The 19,797-nt window shown below is 43.0% G+C and overlaps 4 protein-coding genes across 6 annotated transcripts; 2 read left to right on the top strand and 2 right to left on the bottom strand.

Moving 5' to 3' along the window:
- Nucleotides 1-361: 361 nt before the first annotated feature.
- lgals3a (lectin, galactoside binding soluble 3a) lies at nucleotides 362-4,971 on the bottom strand. Its single transcript, XM_068752456.1, has 6 exons — nucleotides 4,834-4,971; nucleotides 4,449-4,466; nucleotides 3,640-4,368; nucleotides 2,543-2,631; nucleotides 2,211-2,367; nucleotides 362-1,669 (listed from the first exon to the last, which is right to left on the bottom strand). The coding sequence occupies exons 2-6, from the start codon at nucleotides 4,461-4,463 to the stop codon at nucleotides 1,514-1,516; spliced, it is 1,146 nt and encodes a 381-aa protein (XP_068608557.1). The 5' UTR covers nucleotides 4,464-4,466; nucleotides 4,834-4,971; the 3' UTR covers nucleotides 362-1,513.
- Nucleotides 4,972-5,101: 130 nt separating this feature from the next.
- Nucleotides 5,102-10,122, top strand: gmfb (glia maturation factor, beta). 3 transcript variants are annotated; one of them, XM_068752461.1, is made up of 7 exons: nucleotides 5,102-5,212; nucleotides 6,525-6,621; nucleotides 7,304-7,353; nucleotides 8,034-8,083; nucleotides 8,302-8,384; nucleotides 8,464-8,537; nucleotides 8,983-10,122. In XM_068752461.1, the coding sequence occupies exons 1-7, from the start codon at nucleotides 5,210-5,212 to the stop codon at nucleotides 9,052-9,054; spliced, it is 429 nt and encodes a 142-aa protein (XP_068608562.1). In that variant the 5' UTR covers nucleotides 5,102-5,209; the 3' UTR covers nucleotides 9,055-10,122. The 3 variants fall into 3 exon arrangements, with proteins under 3 accessions (XP_068608562.1, XP_068608558.1, XP_068608561.1); XM_068752457.1 differs by having other exon boundaries at nucleotides 8,034-8,088; nucleotides 8,307-8,384; nucleotides 8,464-8,513; XM_068752460.1 differs by having other exon boundaries at nucleotides 8,034-8,088; nucleotides 8,307-8,384.
- A 210-nt stretch (nucleotides 10,123-10,332) lies between these two features.
- cnih1 (cornichon family member 1) lies at nucleotides 10,333-14,108 on the top strand. Its single transcript, XM_068751810.1, has 5 exons — nucleotides 10,333-10,460; nucleotides 11,147-11,215; nucleotides 12,704-12,816; nucleotides 12,892-13,035; nucleotides 13,308-14,108. The coding sequence occupies exons 1-5, from the start codon at nucleotides 10,380-10,382 to the stop codon at nucleotides 13,333-13,335; spliced, it is 435 nt and encodes a 144-aa protein (XP_068607911.1). The 5' UTR covers nucleotides 10,333-10,379; the 3' UTR covers nucleotides 13,336-14,108.
- Nucleotides 14,109-14,707: 599 nt separating this feature from the next.
- On the bottom strand, nucleotides 14,708-15,960 carry cdkn3 (cyclin dependent kinase inhibitor 3). Its single transcript, XM_068752349.1, has 7 exons — nucleotides 15,881-15,960; nucleotides 15,720-15,775; nucleotides 15,595-15,639; nucleotides 15,227-15,449; nucleotides 15,116-15,147; nucleotides 14,925-15,028; nucleotides 14,708-14,839 (listed from the first exon to the last, which is right to left on the bottom strand). The coding sequence occupies exons 1-7, from the start codon at nucleotides 15,958-15,960 to the stop codon at nucleotides 14,750-14,752; spliced, it is 630 nt and encodes a 209-aa protein (XP_068608450.1). The 3' UTR covers nucleotides 14,708-14,749.
- Between the last annotated feature and the right edge of the window lie 3,837 nt (nucleotides 15,961-19,797).

The raw sequence follows: 19,797 nt of genomic DNA, 5'->3' as shown, positions 1-19,797 counted from the left end.
AGGCTGACCTTTGAACTTTGTTTGAATACAGTACTTTTACTGTACTCTGACGTACGCATTAGCGATTAAGTCATGTAATTTACTTTTACTACTAATTTTAAATCCTTCCAACAGTTGGAAGAATTAATGCACTTTATATTCTAAATGTAAAACTGTTGGAACATATGTAAATTTAAATATTTAAACGCAACATGTGCAATATATTAACCTCTGTACAATCATAAATTGTGTATGTGCATTGTATTATATTGTTCACCAGTGACTGAGGAAATGTTATACTACTACTACTACTACTACTACGACTACCATAGTACTTTCGGGTTATCCCGGGAGAGGTCACCACAGCAAATCAACCTTAGCAAGTGTTTTAATACTTTTAATAAGGTGCTGAGTATACAAGTTACGCCAGCAATATATATTTGAGGTAATATTTTAATTTAAGCTCTGTTGCCCTTCTTTAACATGAATACAAAGACATCAATTTTCATCATTCATATGAAGTCTTGATTCTTTTCACAAGCTTTTAATTCAAGAACTATTCTTCAACTTGTCCAGTTTAGCTGAAATGTTATCGTAATTTTTACACCATCTTTGATTCTCTAATCCATTTTCTGTTAGAATCCCTTTGACTTGCATCAAATAACTTTCATAGATTAAATAAAATACACCGTACCACTTCCATATACTTCATTGATATGGATCCACTACAGGAAACCATTCGACCTTTTACTGGGGCAAAACAAAGAACGGAAAGATGGGGATCTACTGTTTATTGTGTGTGCAGGCAGGTGTGCATTAACCAGAATCAAACAGCACTTTCAGTCATCACCTGTTTGGTGGCCATCATTTATATGCATTTCACTTCAAAATACTGCTTCCTTTGGCAACAAAATCAAAGACCCTGTCCTTCTGCTCACCAATGTTTTACATAAGCATCACTTTTTATTACCCGACTTCAACTCTAAATCTAATTTCGACACTGACAAAAGGGGGGCAGCTCCAAAGCAAATATATTTTTATACATCATTAGCCTACCGTTTCTTACAGGCCAGTGAGCCTGGACAGCTGGTCAGCTTTTTTAGGACAACATTCATGCATTACGAGGACTTTGATCAAGTACATACATGTACCGTACACAAAATACAGTTTACTTGGTGGAAATATATTATATTTGGGACACTTGACCTACAATTATTTCATATTGGTATAAATTAATATTTCCTTAAATCCTATTTTAGATTAACTTAATCTCGGACGCTAGTTTGATAGTTATGCCATAAAATACAATTGACTGTAGGTGGCTATAAAATGAGAAGCTGAATAGTAGAAAAGGATCACTGCGTGCAGACCTGGGCTAATCTGTTCCGACATCAAGAAGCTCCATGACGGCAAAGATCGCACTTTGCTGATTATCAAAAACTCCATCGAGGTACTTGAAAGGATTTCAAATACACAGTAAACACTGACCCAGGCCTCTTTTTGTGAACAGCATGTGACTTCGTAGCTCTGAGATTCAGATCATGCTCGGGGCGGCGCTGTCGAGGACGATGTCTCCGGTCACTCGGACCAGGGTCACGTCTTCCAGCCCGCCAACTCTGTGCTCGTACTCCAGCAGGTGAGTGCCGTCCACCGCCACTTTGAACATGTCCTCCTCCACCAGGATCTTCAGCTAAAGGGACAGCAATAGAACCCACATTATTATTGGAATCCCAGCGTGGACAAAAAAAAACATTCAGTGTAAAATAAACCGCTTTCACGGTCAGTAAGTCGAGTCGATATGAAGCAAAGACCCCAAATTTTAAATGTATATATGTAACTATAGCATTCTCCAGTTTCCTCGACAGAGCAAAATGAAGGTGATTGATAAATCCACAGCCAATGATTGGACTTCTACAGCTCTCAATTCCATGTACATGCAGTGCCATCTTATACAAATAATGACCAGATTGAAGTAATCTACTGAAACCTGCGAGTGGTAACACCCGGGATAGACCATCCTGGTCTCTGAGGAAGTTTTGTGCTCCTACCATGGAATGTTTTACTGACAAAATGGGACGTGGCCTACAAGGAGGACACGCATCCTACAAAAGGTCCAGATCAGCACAATTAAAAGAACAAAGGGTGGGAGATGGAAAGACTAAATCATGAACAAAATACGCAAATTTGTTTTTGTCTTCCATACCTCGAATTGCAGTACTTATACACGTTACCTCAAAACGACATCCCTGAACAAATGGGAAGCCTCCTTCCCGCTCCTCCGGCCCCCAACACCCGCCGAGGTTGGAGTTCCTGACAATGGTTTGCTCATTAAACCGAGGATTGAAGTGAAAGACGACATCTGGGCCTTTAATGAAGTCGACTTGAAACCTGCAACAAAATGAGGGCGGATCATGTCTGGCAAGTAAGCATTGTTTCACTGCTTAATTAATGCAATAAAAGCCATGACCTGGAGCATGGGGAGGGGGGGGGGGGGGGGGGCGGGATTATCATAACTCATCCTGTCATGTTCTTCAGAGTGCAGAATGTGTGACGGTGCTCATACCTGTCTGCACCAGGAACAGGCTCCCCGACTATTGTGATTAGAACTCGCGGCATAATTCCGGCATGAAGAGGGAGATCATACGGCACCATCTGTGACAAGTTCAGATTTTAAAATCAGTGCATTTATCGTGCTCAATTCATAAATATAACAAAAAAATACAATTCACGAAGGCTTTTTCACCGTCTTTATTTGGCAACTTGACAAAGGAGTAACAGTGTTTAGCCTGTTTGTATTCGCCCATAACTAGAAGCAGAACTGTTGACATTTTGATACAACTACTCAACTGGGTAACAAACAGGTTACTACTGAATATAGTTAGCAGGAAAGCTTTAGTTAAACATTATACGAATCCTAGACTCTGCCCACATTCCCAGCACATCACTCCCAGTGAGTCATCGCGTCCTTTGAGTTCAACAATCTCACACAATGCACCGAGATAAGTGAAAGAAATAAGCTTTTAATACATCAAGAACAGAAAATAATAATAATAAAAAAAAAGAAGCTCTGAATTAAAAGCATGTGTGGAAATATTGAAGCACATATGAATTCAAACAACCTGTGATTTTCTCAAAGATATAAGGGTTTTAGTGTAGAGGTTTATTTATTTTAATTTTAAATCATATTGCACTTTATTAAAATGATACAATCACCCAGGCAGACTGAACAAAAAGATTCAAACATATTTCATGAAACCTGATCAAACCAGGTTGACTGTGGCGGGGCTGTCCTTGTCCGACTGAAAAGTTGCGCTCAATGCTTTCAAAAATATGGTGGGTTATATCGAGGCTGAAAGACAAGAATACATTTATTTTTGATGACTACTTTGGTATATTTTTTTTGCTCTGTGTCATGTTTTGCTGCCAAAGATATAGAAAAAATCCTAAAGTGAAACCCAACAAAGCAGGAAAGCTTTATTTATTTAACCAGTCTCTATTTCAGAAGAAGCCCCATACCTAGATTATAGCTGGTTGGACTGCTCAATTTCAAACCCTGAATCCCAAATTGTGTCACCCCAAGAGAGAAACTGCACCAGCGCACCACTGACGACACACAGAACGCAAGCAGCATGCTATTTTTAAATCAGTACTCATACTCACCGGCATGCCTCCGGGAGCTGCAGGTCCACCGTATGGACCCATAGGCCCTTGGCCAGGACAAAAAGGGCCAGGAGCAGGAGGGAAGCCTCCACCTGCAGGTGATCCCCATGACCCAGGGGGGATTGGGGGAAAGCCTCCGCCAGGAAATGCAGGGAAAGAGCCAGGGCCAGCTGGAGGTGGGAACGCACCCGGCCCGCCCGGTCCATACATCCCATTACCGCCTCCTGGCTGACTTCCTGGATAAGGCACATTTGGATAAGGCCCAAGGGGAGCTCCGGGACCCGAGGGAAGCGGTCCAGTTGGGTAAGTAGCTGGCCCTCCGGGTAACTGTCCTGGAGCTCCTTCAGGTGGGTACTGCCCAGGGAACTGCCCAGGGAACTGGCCAGGTGCTCCAGGGCTGGAGGGGAACTGCCCTGGTGCTCCTGGTGCAGGTGGATATTGTCCTGGCATTCCAGGACCAGGGGGAAACCCACCATGGGCTGACGGAGGTCCCGGGTATTGCCCCGGTGCTCCATGACCAGAGTGAAACGGAAACTGCCCCGGAGCCCCTGGACCTGACGACCCACCCCCGTAGTCCCCAGGAGCAGACGGCTGAGTGGGAGCTCCTGGGGCTGAACCAGGCCATCCTGGGTTTGCAGTGGGAGTGGGGTTGTTGGCCGGGGCAGACGGGTTAGTGTTCCCTACTTTCTTTACCTTGCTTGGGTTTTCGTCTAGTAAGGCATCGGTCAGCTGAAGGAGTAAAGAAAAGCAAAGTGAGTATCCACGCCCTGAAAGAACACGATGAATTCACTGCGGAGGCACGAACTCACCGAGAAATCCGCCATGTCCTGAAACAAAGGAAGAGAAAAGTCATGGAAACAGATTACAATCATTCAAGGTGTGACACACAGACTAAATGTTTCCGTCCAGACTGATGGATCAGCCAAATCGATTTAGGCAGTGTCAAAATGGCTCGACAGAGCTCAAATTTGATTACGACGACATAAAAAGAAGACAAACTGACTTGAGGTGCATATTAACGCTGATATAGTTGTTACTGAATTTAGTTAACTGGGGTTGCATAGTTTGCTAGCGACCTCGCTAACAGCGGCTAGATCTTAGTTGACGTTCAGATCATTCTCTTGTTTGTTTCTGTAAACGCCACGGTGTCAAAAAGAGAGCAAGCGGCTAACAAAAGCTGATACGCCATACTACCTTGCCAGAAGATGGGCTCCTCTCAAATTATAGGAGGAAAACGCGATGATTTATCCAGATGGGGAAGCCAGTTAGCCTGCGAATTTAGCCTACCGAGGCAAAGAGCTTTAAGCTAATGTTGGCTCCGCTTTCACAACTACAACTCTCAAAGAAGAGGGACGCGCATGCGCTAAACTGATGACGTGGGCTCAAGGGTGGGCGTGTTTAGTACTAAAGCTGCGTCGATGTATTTCTGACAAGCTTTGATGCTAGGGCGCGCGCTTGTTTGGGATTGGTCAGACCAGTCACAAGATGATGTGAAAAAAACAAAACGAAAACTTTAAAGGGTCTGATCCATCCGGAGCAGTAGCTACGAGGATTTTTAACGTCTTCAACAATGGTAAATGGTTCTTTCTTTCTTTCATTCAGACAGCTGAAGACATTTTCATTCTTGATTTTTAAGTGTGTTCTTAAGACGCGTACATTTTCAGGGACAATCGGGGGGGAGTAAGGTAGTAGATTTGATCATTTTTGTTAGCTTGTTAGCCTAGCACCTCCGGCCATTGTGTTAGTCGAACTTGGACGGAAGTTGAATGTTGGTTTCCGGATTCCAGAATAAAACAGCTGTGAGTGAAGAAACATTTAGTCAAACGCGAATTGTAGTAATACAAAATTCAAATATTTTATGACAAAAAGCTGGATTTTTAATTTCACTAGATGTGCAACCTGTAATTCAAACCGTGCTTATTTAGATAGGTGTCACGTTTGATGTAACTTTAAAAAAAATGACTGATTGCCCTTTGGAAGTTTAGTGAAACCATTACTGATTCTTTTTCATAACTATCAAAGGAGTAATGATTCAAATATAATTTCAAAATCTAAGGGTTGCCTTTAAAGCCTTTAAATTTAAAGGCCAACATATCACAGGACTTGCTTTGAGTTATGATGTGCCGCAGTTCAGAAACTGACTTGTTGTTTTGTCCATGCTTGTATTTTGAATAGCAACCTAGCTGGCTTGTTAACTGTTTGACGTGTTCCAACTCGTCTGTATGGGTTGGGTAAAGGCACGTCCCGTTTCTGCGTGTTACTCTCAAACACAAACACTCCAGTCTCTCGTTAATCTGTAAAGAAATCTTTGAGCTTCACTAAATCCTGACTCCCACCAGCCATCTGTTCAGGAAAGTGTAATTATAGATTCCTGAGTTTATGCCTCTCTGGTGTCATTATGTAATGCATTTTCTTTTTAGTCTATTTTCTCTGATTAATGCCCATGGGTCAGATTAGACTCATAGTTTCAATAAAGTATTAGTTTTGTAAATTCTGGATGGTAATATCAAATCACGACAGTCTCTGCCTGCAGTTGTCATTCACTATTTAATCTTGTATGAGCTGCTTGTTCCACTGCCATAATCCATACTTTATGCCAGTTGTCGACACTAATGGATAGATAGACAGTCTTTGTTTGTTATTACTAGATTACATCTCCCACCATGTAGACACCCTGATCCAGAGCACACCTATGTAGCCACCCTTGTCCCTTTGAAGTGGTTTGTCCACCAGCACATTTGCTTTTTGCTTCACACTTGTAAGATTATTTCTTTGTGATCATGTGGCTGGACAGCAGAGAATGTGTAAATTTATCAGACGATTGGAATAAACATCTGCTCTGATTTATACATCCATAAACATGTTTCTCCTGTATTTATTTCCAGTCTGGATCACTGGCAATTTGTGACGTGGATGAATGCCTGATCGAGAAGGTCAAGGACTTCCGTTTCCGGAAGAATACCAATAATGCAGCAATCATTAGTGAGTTCACGTTTCTTGTCCTTGTTCTGTTTTACCTATTCTTGCTGTGGGTCAAACAGGAAATATGATGTGATGCTTCCTGCTGAATGCAAAAATGCTGCCTGGGCAGATCAAGTTATTTAACTTTTTAATTAATCTTCTCACTTGAGAGCCAGCTAGCTTAGCTTTGCAATAAGTCTGGCAAGCCGCTTCAATTTAGTTATTACTCTAAACTGATCTATCTTTTGCCTAGATGTATTTATTATTTAGGCATGAGAGAAGAGAGAAAATAGATCCCTCTCCTGTCGAGATATTCCTTTATAAATGTGTTTGAAGCTCTTTGATTAGGATTGAAAGCCGGCGTTTGGAGGCTGTCAATCAACATAAGATAGACGTGGGAAATGTGGACCAGCGCTGTATATCTGGAGAACGGAGCTGCCTTCTCACACAGCAGCTTGTGTGATTGTTTTGTGCTGAAGCTTTATCCTTAACTATCTCCAGATCAAAAATTCAATCAAAAGTGGATTAGGAGTGCGCTACACTGCATGGATTCTTAGACATACACACTTAATAGGATGTAGGAGAAATATTCCACTATAGGGTTGTTGAGGTTTTGTGGTATTTTATCATTTTTACATCTCTCTGAGTGCTGCTGCCTGCTGAGCACCTTATGGTTTCCATCTCTATCTTGTTTTACCCCCAGTGAAGATCAATAAAGAAACGCAGCAGATTGTTGTTGAAAAAGAGCTCGAGGTAAGTTATAGAATTTGTCATCATTTTAATATTTAGTTTCTTGTTTAGTCCACACTAGAGCTGTTAACATGATGACATAATCATCCAATCGAGTTAACACATTTTTTCCCCTGCTGCTTAAAATTGCTTCCGTTCATTTATAAATCAACGGATGGATGAAATGGATGCCGTGTATTTATCAGCGGTTCGATTCTAAGAAAGATTTGAATGTCAACACTTTTTTTAGACTAAAATACTAAATAGTAGTTACTAAAATTATTTTAAATCCCCACAAAAGAACAAGTTAATGTGACTAAATATGATTCAAAACGGGATTACATTTAAAATAAGATAAAGTAGAACCAGATAACCTGAGCTTCTTGTTCTTGAAGCATATTTACATTATAATTTTGTAATTGCACTTTAAATGTAATGTTGGGGGGGGGGGGGAGGAGAATGTTCAAATAGTTGACTGCATTATTTCTAAGATTACCTATCGACTGTCAGAATTTCATGAGCATATCATATTTTGTACATAATAAGGAACAAGTTAACATTCAAATTGTCTGTTTCAATATAAAAGTAATTCTTTTCTCCACCACATAATGCTGAATTTTGTGTGATTAAACTGTAAACGACAGTTAAATTGGTCAAAAAAATGTTTTGTTTTGTTTCAATGACATTTCTGTTTTATTTTTAAGAACATCTCTCTGGATGAGCTGAGGGAGGAGCTGCCAGACAGAGCGCCCAGATATCCTTTCATTAAATAGCCTGTCCTGTTTATACATATGTGGGCGCGGTCGGATAGACGGTTTATGGACGACTGACGTATGTCGAGGTGGCATAAAATGGACGTGGTGTAGCGGTTAGGTATTTAGCTAGTCCTGTTGTAGTTTGGTGTCCTTCCCATCATGTCGTCGTGTTGCATTGAATCCAGATGTGAAATCTGTCGACCTTAGCACTGGGAACATATCTCGTCTACAGTTACCGACACGCTCATGATGACGGACGTGTCTCCTATCCTCTCTTCTTCATCTTCTCCAGCCCAGCGGGTGAGGGACGCTTTGGCTAATTGGGACACGCTTGCTCTGTTTTGAGCTTGTTCATGTCGGTGTGTTTGTGTTTTGCCAGGTTGCCGTACAGATCTTCAAATGATGTATGCAGGAAGCAAATGCAGGCTGGTGAGAGCCATTTCTATGTCCAAGGTTAGTTAGCCTGCGAGCTGCTTCTCTAACTCACTCTTAACATATTGATTATTTTAATATCACTCAGAAAAGTGATCAAAAATAAACAGCATTTTATGTTTGATTCTTTTTAAATGTCTGTCCACCACTTTGATCCAGACTTAAATAGCTCAAACTAAGTCTAGATGACAAAATCTCTTTCCTCCTCTGAAGATATTCAGGAAATTTTATTATGTACAGAAAAATGTACTGAAGTGATTAAGCTTCCTGCACAGTACTGGAAATTTGTAATTTCTAAAAAAACAAATACCTGTACAGTTTTGAAAGGGGTTATTCATAAAGAAAATACGTAAATATTTTAATAACATGATTGTCAGACATCACATAAACATGTTAGATGAGCTCCACCTTTGTTTTATGATAATAATATCTTTAACCCTGCTCTTTGCTCCCTTTTCTTAACCAGGATTTTGAGATCAGAAGCGTAGAAGAACTGACAGAGGAGTTGCTCAAACAGAAACTCGGCTACTGCGGTTAAAGCCGTCCCGTCCGGTGGTCTGCAGTACGGGGAGGATTAGAACTCGCAGACATCTAACACACAAGAGACCTGATTTTAAATGGCAATTGCAAATGATTTCTTCCCTCAGTGTGAGGTCTCTGTGGGTTCCAGGAATCATCTCTGTGGCACACTCAAACTGAAACTACTATTTGATGCAGGTCTGCTTTTCTGACACATATAATCTCTCCAGATTATTGAATTAACACTCTCATATTTTACATTCAGGATCATTTAAAGGCATTGAAATATTTGTTTTCTTTCGTTATGTGGTTTACACTCTATTTCTCGCAACTATGATCTTCCTGCGTTTGACCTTTTAATGTTTTTCATAATTTGTTTTTGTAGCATTTTACCCCAAGATCATAGTATTAATTTTCTTTCATTAAAATAATATTCTGAGCATCCATAGGTAGTTGAAACTGTCAGTTTCTCCTTATGTATTTTTTTTTAAAACCATGAAATACCATTTAACAAGTAGCTCTCATCATACGTGGTGCTAATCCAAGTTAAGATTTGTCCCTTAGTCCAACTTCCGATTTTCTAATCTATTTAGAGCAATAGAGATGCACTCTTTAAGTTTGTTGCATGTTTGTTCCAATATTACAACACTTCAAAATATTTCGACGGAAACATTCCAGACTGGATATTTTATTACTTAAAAACCTTTCTCTGTATAAGTGGGCTGCTGTGTCTTTTGGGACGCTGTTTGCTTATATTGTGCTTATTAGTTAGTGTTCATGAATGTTGTGCTCCATTCTGATGTAAAGACACTTGGATTGCTTAGTGGACGTCGCAGCCTTGACAATGACGACCAGCTTCGTATGTGGACTCTGTGGTAATGTTTCATAGGACAGGGTTGTCCTTCACGGTAATACTGTGTGTATTGAATGTCTAATATCTCCATGCAGCCTGTGAGTGCTGACACTTTGTTTCCTCACCTTGAAGAACTTTTAACGCATGCAGGAAAGTTTTGAATAAACCCTAAAGGAAAGCAAAAACTGTCATTGTTTAAAAACTCACTATTTGTTTAATAAATAGTCAATTCTGAATATCCCTTTGTATTCTCTGTAATTATTTCGATGATATTTCATGTTTTATTTACTTGCAGGGTCTTTTTTTTCTCGGTAATGTGTAAAGAATAAATAAAATACTCCAGAAGATGGCAGTACAACAATAACTATGTCACAGGGCTGAATTTCAACGAAGAAGAAGACGCGGCGACAACTCTCAAAACGGTGGCAGAGCTGCCTGCATCATCCGCCGACCGACCGAGCCAGGAGCCAACGAGCAGGACCGGATAAAAAATGGCGTTCACATTCGCGGCCTTCTGCTACATGCTCGCTTTGCTGCTGACGGCTGCCCTTATCTTCTTCGCTATCTGGCATGTAAGAACTCGGAGAACTAGGATTAGAACTACAAAGAGTCTGCCGCGCGCTCAGTGTCCAATAGACGAATCAGAGCGAAGCGTAGTTCAGCAATGAACTCAGCCTAGCCATGGCTAGGAGGTTAAGTTAGCTAGCAGCTTTAAACAAAATAGAGTAAATAGTCCCTTTATTAGTTTCCACATGACATTCGCGCTGTCATTTTTCTTTTAATAACTGTTGTGTGATTGTAGCAGATGTTTGGGAACTTGTCGGGCTCTTGTGATTTATTATTGTTTAGTTAGCTTGCTAGCTATTGAATTAGCAGGTTCAGCTAGTGTCAGCTTCACACACCCATAAAGTTACAGAGAATCCACACTCACAACTTCCTGGTTCATGGGGGTCGTCCAAAATGAACCGGATGTGCAATGAAACTATTTATATTATTTTTTCTGCTGTTTAATTTAATGCAAATTAACACCATTCTTTTAATAATGGTGGCCTAATTCACCAAGACCCTTTTAAAAAGTACTTTTAATAGTGGTATGGTAGAATATTGACAGCTACTCCGTCTTTATTTGAAGATATTCATTTATCTTTTTCTTTTTGTGTTCCTTGTCACTTCTCGTGAGTAATACTGTGGAGAATCCTTATGTCAGGAGCTGAAACGAGAAAATCTGTGACATTTATATGCTGATCATGTTCCACAGATAATAGCGTTTGATGAGCTGAAGACTGATTACAAGAATCCAATAGACCAATGTAACACTTTAAACCCGGTAAGTGCCGCCGGCCCCCCGGCGCTCCGACGCGTCCCCCTTGCCTCTGACTGCATGCCGTTTCGCTCTGTTGAGGTCTCTCCGTTTATCCTCGGCTGACTTTCTGCCTCCGTGTGTTTTCAGTCATTTCTCTCTGCACTGTTTTGCTGAATAACCTGCCTCCTATGACTTAAGTGATCTTGTCAGATTCTAATGCCTTTTATTGCTTTTTTTTTTGCACTTTATTAACGGCCAAAAGACAGTTGAAAAGGTCAAAAAGATTAAAAGAGTCAAACTTGCATTGAAGGTTTGTACCGATCTTTGAGATACCCGCCCAGTTGAACTGCAGCCTTGTCATTTTGCACGGCAGCGTTTGCAAGCGTCTTTTCAGTTAGCTAATCCTGACGTTAAAGATGGACCACAGCTCAGGATTAGACGGCAAGCCGCCCGTTTTCTTTTGTTTCCTTTTGTGTGAACGTTGGATTTGATGTTAAATAAAACTTCTTGTTCGTGTTGCAGCTTTAAGACGTTATGAGCAATGCGCTGACATAATGCATTGTCCTCTTCATTTATTTTATACATATTAAATTCGGTTAGATGAAGCTGCTTCCTCCTCATTAGTTACAGGAGACGTGACGCATGGTGGTGGGTGATATCCTCTGCACCGATCGTATTGATTATGGATAACGTGTAGCTGTTAACTGAAAAGACTTGCAAATGCTCAAAACTTGCATGGTTTCTGAATATTACAACCTCCCCTTTGTTTGCAAATGGGAACTTCAGCCATTGAGTTTGTATCAGAGGGGGGGGGGGGGGGGGGGGGTAGCGCCTGAACCGGCGAGCTCCTGTGTATGAGCTCGGTGTTGGCTCTCACCTCCATCGCCTGTGGTGGAGAACAGGGAGAACAGATGGCTGCAGAATCCTAAACCTCCAGATCAGCCGTATTTGGGGATCAGTGATTGGTCAGTGGTTGTGTTAGTGGGAGGAGTCATTCCTTTAAAGAATGCCGCTTCCTCATTCTCTAATCCCTGAAGGTCCACAGTTTGTTTTGCATTTGGCAGTACAGTGCAGGAACACATCACCCCCCCCCCCCCCCCCCCCCCCCCATCTGTGGGCTGCTGGTTGCCCCCACCCTTCTGCTCTTTTTGAATGCATGGCTTCCATGTGGTGCCTCCGTCTGTTCCCTGAACCCCCCCCCTGCTCCAGTTTGAACTCCGTCAACCTGAGGCAGGCTGCTGCCCCCCCCCCCCCCCCCCCAGCATGGCTTCGTCCCCGCTACACAAAGTGTCGAGATGTGCAAATCTTTCTCCACAGCGAGTCGTCGATGGGCTGGCTGCAGGATTCTGATGTCTGCCTTTTTCAATAGTCCAGATTTCACTTTGAAAAGGCCTCGTTCGCTCTGATGCTCTCTGAAGTCTCTAGAATTCAAATCCCCGCTCGGAAGAACAAAAGGAGACGAGCCGTGTGTTCGTCGTCGGTGACGTCTTCTCCCATCTCGGCTCTTTTCAGCTGGTGCTCCCGGAGTATCTCATCCACTTCTTCTTCTGCGTGATGTTCTTGTGCGCGGCCGAGTGGCTCACCCTCTGCCTCAATTTACCGCTGCTGGCTTATCACGTCTGGAGGTTTGTGTCCCCGTGAAGTCCGCCCTCGTCGTCCGGCTAGCGCCACTGCAGCAGCGTTCTCTCGCTGTGCTGCAGGTATACGAGCCGGCCCGTGATGAGCTGTCCAGGACTCTACGACCCGACGACCATCATGAACGCTGACGTCCTGGCCTTCTGTCAAAAAGAGGGCTGGTGCAAACTGGCTTTCTACCTCCTGTCCTTCTTCTACTATCTCTACGGGTACGCAAACTACTTCGCTTTCTTTCCCAGAACTAATAATAACCACCATATTGAAGTAACACCCCCCCACCTAGCTAGAAACGAGCTTAAATCAATCCCTTGAATCAAGAGTGGGCTTGTAATGAGTGTTGCTAGTCTTTAATGGGACAGATGGGAGCAGATCTAAACAGGGATTTGAACTTAAACACTGCAGTGAGCATCGTGTGGAACTGTTCCTTTAAATGGCATTTTGATCATGTGAGGCATTTTAACGCGCTCCTCTCTCTTTCCAGGATGATTTACGTGTTGGTGAGCTCTTAGGCCCAACGGAGGACGGGGAGCTGCGTGTGCAGTCGATGACCAGACACTGATCGGAGTGCTGGAACACAGATCAGCAATTCAAGAGGACGAACTCTCGACTCTCCCACACACACACACACACACACACACACACAGTGGCAGTGTGTCATTTAGCCCGTTTTAAGACACAATCTTCAGTAGCACTGTTCCTCTTATAACTTTGTGAAAAGTAAGAGAATGGGCATGTTTTTATTTTTCGTGGTGTGGTGAGTGTTTTGTTTTCTCTCTGATTTAAGTTTGAACACATTTTTTGCTTATTTTATTTCCCCACTTTTGAGTGTTTACCGATTTAGGTAGACCATCTTCAGGTGTGAGAAGCTGAACTGCATTAGCTTTTTTCTGTGGGTTAGATTCCAGGCTTAAAAGCTGCTCCATACTCGCGATGATTGAGTATCATCTGTACAAATGACTAAACTAGACCCCCACGGATATATACGGTCCTAACTTTTGGTCAACATCTATTGCAGCGTTAGGAACTCATTTATTTATCTATTCGGTTGGTTTTTTCCTGTATTTTCTTGTCTCCAGGATATCGTGCACCACCCAGTGTTGAGTCATTTCCAGAACGGAAAGCAGTGTTGTCTTTAGAGTGCAGGCGATTGGACAAAATAATTTCCCAAATATTTATTGCCATTTCCAAATGTTTACTTTAATTAAGGAGAAAATGATCATTTGTCACAATTTTCTTTTTTTTTTTTGTATAAGACCCACATCAATAAAACTGTATTATGGATGAGATTGTTTGTATTTTGCCAATAGATCCTGTACATTTCTGAGTCTGGCTTAATTAATGGAAGAACATCTGACTCAGCACCTTTTAGGAAACGCTGAAGCCTTATTTATTTTACATTTAATCATTCCCACTGAACTCATGACACAGAATGATTTATTCCACCAATAATTCACGATTATTTATCTCGTAAAAGCTACTTAACGGTTCTGTCGACAAGTGAGAGGCACGGAATTGAATCTCGGTTACATTCGTGACCCCGGTGACCCGTCTAACAGACTTGTATTTCTTTCATAAGTTGTGTTCTCGTTTCAGCAAAAGTATTTCCAACACCCCCCCAACAGAAAACACCTCTCTCTTGTAACTGAATCAAGCAAATCCATTGTCTTTGGTTAATCGGAACTAACTTGGTCGCTCCTTATGAGAGTTAACAATTATGACAGAAACATGCATTACACTAACTATGCTCATTAGCAACAACCACCTTTAAAGCTGTGAGAAACAACCCAGCAGAATTTCCCCGTAAAGCCTTTAATTCGATTATAGTGAGAAATTAACCGCGATATATTATTGCAAGTGTTTTAAAGTGCAGAAAATGCATGAGATCACACGATCAAAGAAATGGTTTGAAAAGACGACGGGTGGTCATCGAGACACTGAGCGCTCTGTCGGCACCTCGCCGATCTCCTGGTGGGCCGTCACCTTATCCCGAAACTCATGGAGGAAGTTATATTGCTGTGGGACAGGAGAATCGAGTTGTTGGTGAAATATAAAATGAAAGTAAAAGTCACAGCTCGATGAAGATGAAATAACCCCTCACCTTCACCGTCTGTATCGCTCCTCTTCCTCGGTGTTGCGTGAGGATTTCCATTGCCTTGTTTGGCGTCAGCGTTACGGAGAGTTGAAGCAGCAGACAGGCGGCGACTGAATGGTCGGACACAGATAAATGTCAATGGAAACGGCGTAATAAACGGGTCAGAGGTCAAGACGGAAGAAGTGAAATGTCCTTACTTAATCCAGAGCGCCCGAGGCCTCCGTAACAGCTGGAGCAGAAAAGAGGTGCAAAAGCGTTAAATAGAAAATACAAGCGTTGATGTGTCTGTGAATGTCAGCACGACTCACTGGATCACGGTCCTCCGGTTGTTCTTCAGGCTGACCTGCAGCTCCTCCAGGATCTGGCAGCACTGTTCCAGCTCAGGAGCGCCTCCGTCTGGGAAGGGCATGTGGTGAACGGTGAATCCGCGCCGCTGGTACGCGTCCAGCAAGGAGGGAACCCGGTACTTGTGAAGTTCTCCTCTGGTGCAGAAAACAAACACATCCTGCACCCCCTGGTTCCGGAACTCCTCTGTAGTAGATTAGTAACCCCAGAAACGTGCGTTGCATTAGCATCACAGTCGACGCCCTGGTATCGTTTCATAGCATTGAGTGTTTAGTTAGGGTCGGTTTCAGACTATTTCATTCATCACTGGTGAGAATGAACGTGAACTTACCGACATCTCTTTCTAGACTCCTGCGGATGTCTTTGTATTTGCAACCTGAAGTCAGACGGCATTTTTTTTTTACTCTCAGCACAACAACACAATCGAGTAGTATTCATGCAATGATAAAACTTTACCTGGTAGTGCACATATCCCAAGGAACTGTGAGCACTCCACTACGGACAGAGGCAACCTGAAACCCAGTCGACATATAGATAAAGACAATGACTAGTATTTATTTTACATAACTTTCACAATATCACCAAACCACAAGAAGAAGAAAACAGCTGGAACTCACCAGGAGATCTGGAGGGGAGTCAGCTGCTCCTCCCGAACCTCCTCCTCCTCAGATGAGGAGTCGAACTCACTCGTGTGCATCCTTTAAACTGCAGGAAAACAGAGTCAAAGAATAATAATAATAACCATGGAGAAAGATGAGCAGCTACGTTCCTTCACAGAGGCTAACAGCTAACACCCCCAACCTGTAAACTATCAGTGCCACATGCTAACTGCTAGATAAATAAGATTAAAGATTAAAAATATACAACTTTCCATTTAACTACAGATTTGACGTCAATGGCAATTTATTTTATTTTTTTTCCGTTTTGCCCGGAAACAAATGTGATGCTAACAGCTGGCAGCAACACTGTGCTAGGTCGCAAATGGAGACTATTTGAATTAAAGCTTTATCTAGCAACATCATAGACGGAAACAGAAATGTGTGCATTTATATAAGTTAATATATACACACAAAACACTAACTCGTTTATTCGTCGTTTTTATTTTTTATTCTCACCGACGCTGCCCTCCTCCCGTTCGCTGTTTTGACAGTCCCGTCAGCCGCTGCATCGATTTAAAAACTCTTAGATCCCCAACAGCCAATCAATTCAAGCGTCGTGCCGTAACCACGCCCCCCCTTCAAAACAACGCGCCCGTGTGTTTGTGTGCGCTCGTTTACCTCACATCGTCAGCCACACGGGCGGGGATGTCAGGTGTTTTTCTTTTGGCATCTTTGAGGCGCTTTAACCGAGGTGAGTGTATTCTAATAGTTTTTGTGTTTTCTCTTGTTTTGTTTGCTGTTATTTTATATCAATATTTATTATACACCCTATTCCCAGTGCTATCGAACTACAATGAAACAGTTTTTTCTTCTTCTTCATATCCTAATTCCCAAAATGTTGCGTTATTAATTTCCATGTTGTACAACTGCAGTTAAAAACACTAAATAATGACATGATACATTTTATTTTTGCTGATTTTATGTCAGCAGACTGAAGAGGAGGAATCTTGGCTCCTGCATTCGTTTCCCCTGCAGGGCTGAGCTGTTTGGCTCGCTCACCACTTCCTTAGCAGAGGGAGGGCTGGCAGGAGCAACACCAAACTAGGTACCAGGGGAAAAAATAATACTTAAAAAATATAAATATTAGTTTAAGAAGGTTATTGGAGCTCTTTCACAGGCAATGATTTAAAGCTTAAGAGAAAACACTTTTATTTTTGTTCTCAAAACCATGACTACGCAATTTAATCGTGATGCAGATGTTAAATCTTTATGTGGCTCTTAATATTTCATTGTTCATTTAGCTGAAAGGTTTAAATTTTCACTTTGCTGAGATTTACTTCTGTGCTTTATGGTGTAAATCCACCGCTCTCTGATCTGCATATGGACATTCCCCATTTCTCTGCATGATGGAGAGGAAAAAAAAACACGAATATTTTCTCTTTCGCATAAAATATTACAAAGGTAATTCTTGCTTCAGCGTTTTGGGCACATCAGAACATGAGTGTTTGCAAATAGGACTTGTTTGTGTCTCTTTCTTTAGAAGTCATGAAGCCCCAGGAGGCCGAGCTGGTTGGTGAAATCTCCAAGGTATTTTGCATCTTCCCTCATCAGCCAGCACGGCTTAAATTGTACTCCTGACTGATGCACGAAACCTTCCGTCCTGCCAGTTGCAATGCGTGGTGTCGGAGCTAAAGACCGGTTTTAGCGGCGCTCTGCTGCAACTCAGTCAGATCCAACATGGAGACACGTTCCTGAGGGAGGAGATGGAGGACAACAGGAGGAGCTGCCAGAAGAAAGCTCTCCGTCTGGAAGCGCTAGTGGAGTCACTGAGGGTAGGAAAAGTTTGTCTTAAAATACACAAACGCGTTCCACTTCTCGTAACGTTATATATCATCCAACAGGAAGAGCTCGCAGTGATGCAATCTCAGATCCTGCAGCTGTATGGTAGCAGACAGAGACCCCAGCAGGTCGGACAGAGTTCTACGTCCAAACACAGAGACGGGTAAAAATAAAGGCCGTTAGAACGGCACATAGCATCAGTTACTTTAAAATATTTATTATCCTTACATATAAAGAGTTTCCAGGGTCACTCCTGACTTTTTGGTTCCATATATTGGGTTATAAAACTAATCCCATACTGGAAAATATGGACGGTGAAAGGCTTATTTGTCTTAACGCGTATTCACGAACGTCAAATATTTACTCGTAAAAGAAGACAAGTTAATTTTTCCACTGTTTTCCAGCAGCGATCCAGAAGAACCAGTCGGGCAGCAGACTCAGTGTGACTGTCCATCTGCTGCAGCAGCCTGCCGGTCCAGAGGGAAACTGCTCCTCCGCTGTTTCCTGCAGGGCCTCAAAGCCAACCTGACCGAAGGCACAGGTGAGCGTGTCGCTGTCTTTATCGCCAGTGGGCACCATCCTGAATAAATAAATGATCAACGACTCAATTTGATCCGCGACAAACAAGAAAAATTAAAATTATATTCTACATATGTTGCCTGATGCGCAGATGTTTTCAGTTTAATTTTAAATTCTAGTTTAAACCCCGTTACGCAAGAAGATCCACTTTTTGCTAGAGAATAGACATTTTTCTGTGTGTATAATATTTACCATCATTCAGATGCACGGCATCAGGTGGCGATGCAGCTCCTGCATTCCGAGTGGGAGTACGTGTCGACCTTAAACCTGCTGTACGACAAATACCGGATGCCGGCGGCTCACCAGGCGTCTGCAGAATCACAGTAAGTGCTAAAGACTGTGCACGCTTCAGCCTTCCTATAAAAGGGACACCAAATATGCAAATGAGTAATATATAAGAGTAACAAAAACATGCGTCCACGTCAAGAGGCAAACATCCCCTGTGGTTTAGGCAGCAGCATCTCGGGCATGTGGAGCAGCTGCTGCAGCGACATCTGCTCTTCAGAAACACCTTGCAGGAGCGATTGTCGGCAGAACACTGGAAGTCTCTGGTTGGAGATATCCTGGTGCAGCTCATTGGGCAAAATGACGTAAGATGTTACTTTCACGTCTTTGGAGATTAAACTGTGGGAACTCATGGCTGCCTTCTTTCGTGCCGCCCAGAGGGCCTTCTCGGATCTGTACCTCGGATACACGACCAGCCTGGTGTCGCTCCTGCCACTGGAGTTCGACAGGCTGAATCATCCTGAGACAAGTGACCAAAGACGGGTACGTTCAGCCAGGGGGGGGGGGGGGGTAATGCACCTGAGAAACAGCACACGCTTGTTCTCTTGTCTTTCTAAACAGAACAGCCAGGTGGAGAGAGAGGAAGTCAAACTGCTCTCCCTCCTGTCGGCGCCCGTTTCTCGCATGCACAGCTACCTGAGTCACATTCAGGTGAGCCAGCAGGCCGCAGTGGGACATCATGCTGTCTGAAGTCAAACCTGGGATCCATCCCATAAAATAGAAATCGCTGTATTATACTTGATTTGTTTTCCTCTCCAGAACCTGCTGCAATGGACCGGCAAAGAGCATCCCGACTGCAGCCTCCTGCTCGGCACTGAACGGGCCCTGAGGAGCATTTTGTCCCGCTGCCACGGGATCCTGGAGGAAGACATCCGGCGCGAGGACAAAGGAGGGGACGGAGCCGGACAGAGGTCAGGACACGACGAGGAGGATTCGCTGGGTCACAGACTGAAGAATTAAAGACTAGATGCGTGTCGTCGTGGCCAGATTCAGAGATGTACTATTTGCTTGTCTGAACAGCAGCTGCTCTGACGTGATCCCCGGTGGATCTTCGGTCGACTGCTCCAAACAGCCCGTAGAATCCGAAGCCGCGGTTCAGAGGTCAGTGCCCCCCTCTGCTGGCGGATGTCATGGACTGCAGATCGTTCTCGCGTGTCGATGGGTGACCTCTCCTCTCTTGATCCATGCAGGGATGACCTCGCCGACGGCCGTCACTCGATGCGTCTGGAGTG

The sequence above is a fragment of the Brachionichthys hirsutus genome, chromosome 18 (genome assembly GCF_040956055.1).
Source record: "Brachionichthys hirsutus isolate HB-005 chromosome 18, CSIRO-AGI_Bhir_v1, whole genome shotgun sequence".
NCBI lineage: Eukaryota > Metazoa > Chordata > Actinopteri > Lophiiformes > Brachionichthyidae > Brachionichthys > Brachionichthys hirsutus.
The sequence above is the reverse complement of the archived record's forward strand: the minus strand, read 5'-3'. Positions and strand labels throughout refer to the sequence as shown.

What these genes read in the sequence shown, in the direction of transcription:
- lgals3a (XM_068752456.1), bottom strand. An exon ending in CAGCTCCCGGAGGCATGCCG is followed by an intron (nt 2,632 to 3,639) that starts GTGAGTATGAGT and finishes AACTTGTCACAG; the next exon opens with ATGGTGCCGTATGATCTCCC. An exon ending in TTCAGGGATGTCGTTTTGAG is followed by an intron (nt 1,670 to 2,210) that starts GTAACGTGTATA and finishes CTGTCCCTTTAG; the next exon opens with CTGAAGATCCTGGTGGAGGA.
- gmfb (XM_068752461.1), top strand. An exon ending in TTGTTGAAAAAGAGCTCGAG is followed by an intron (nt 7,354 to 8,033) that starts GTAAGTTATAGA and finishes TTTATTTTTAAG; the next exon opens with AACATCTCTCTGGATGAGCT. An exon ending in GAGCCATTTCTATGTCCAAG is followed by an intron (nt 8,538 to 8,982) that starts GTTAGTTAGCCT and finishes TTTCTTAACCAG; the next exon opens with GATTTTGAGATCAGAAGCGT.
- cnih1 (XM_068751810.1), top strand. Translation starts at nt 10,380, where the DNA reads ATGGCGTTCACATTCGCGGCCTTCTGCTACATGCTCGCTTTGCTGCTG. An exon ending in AATGTAACACTTTAAACCCG is followed by an intron (nt 11,216 to 12,703) that starts GTAAGTGCCGCC and finishes GGCTCTTTTCAG; the next exon opens with CTGGTGCTCCCGGAGTATCT. An exon ending in CTGGCTTATCACGTCTGGAG is followed by an intron (nt 12,817 to 12,891) that starts GTTTGTGTCCCC and finishes GCTGTGCTGCAG; the next exon opens with GTATACGAGCCGGCCCGTGA.
- cdkn3 (XM_068752349.1), bottom strand. Translation starts at nt 15,960, where the DNA reads ATGCACACGAGTGAGTTCGACTCCTCATCTGAGGAGGAGGAGGTTCGG. An exon ending in ACTCCCCTCCAGATCTCCTG is followed by an intron (nt 15,776 to 15,880) that starts GTGAGTTCCAGC and finishes ACTGGGTTTCAG; the next exon opens with GTTGCCTCTGTCCGTAGTGG. An exon ending in GAGCGATACAGACGGTGAAG is followed by an intron (nt 14,840 to 14,924) that starts GTGAGGGGTTAT and finishes CCTGTCCCACAG; the next exon opens with CAATATAACTTCCTCCATGA.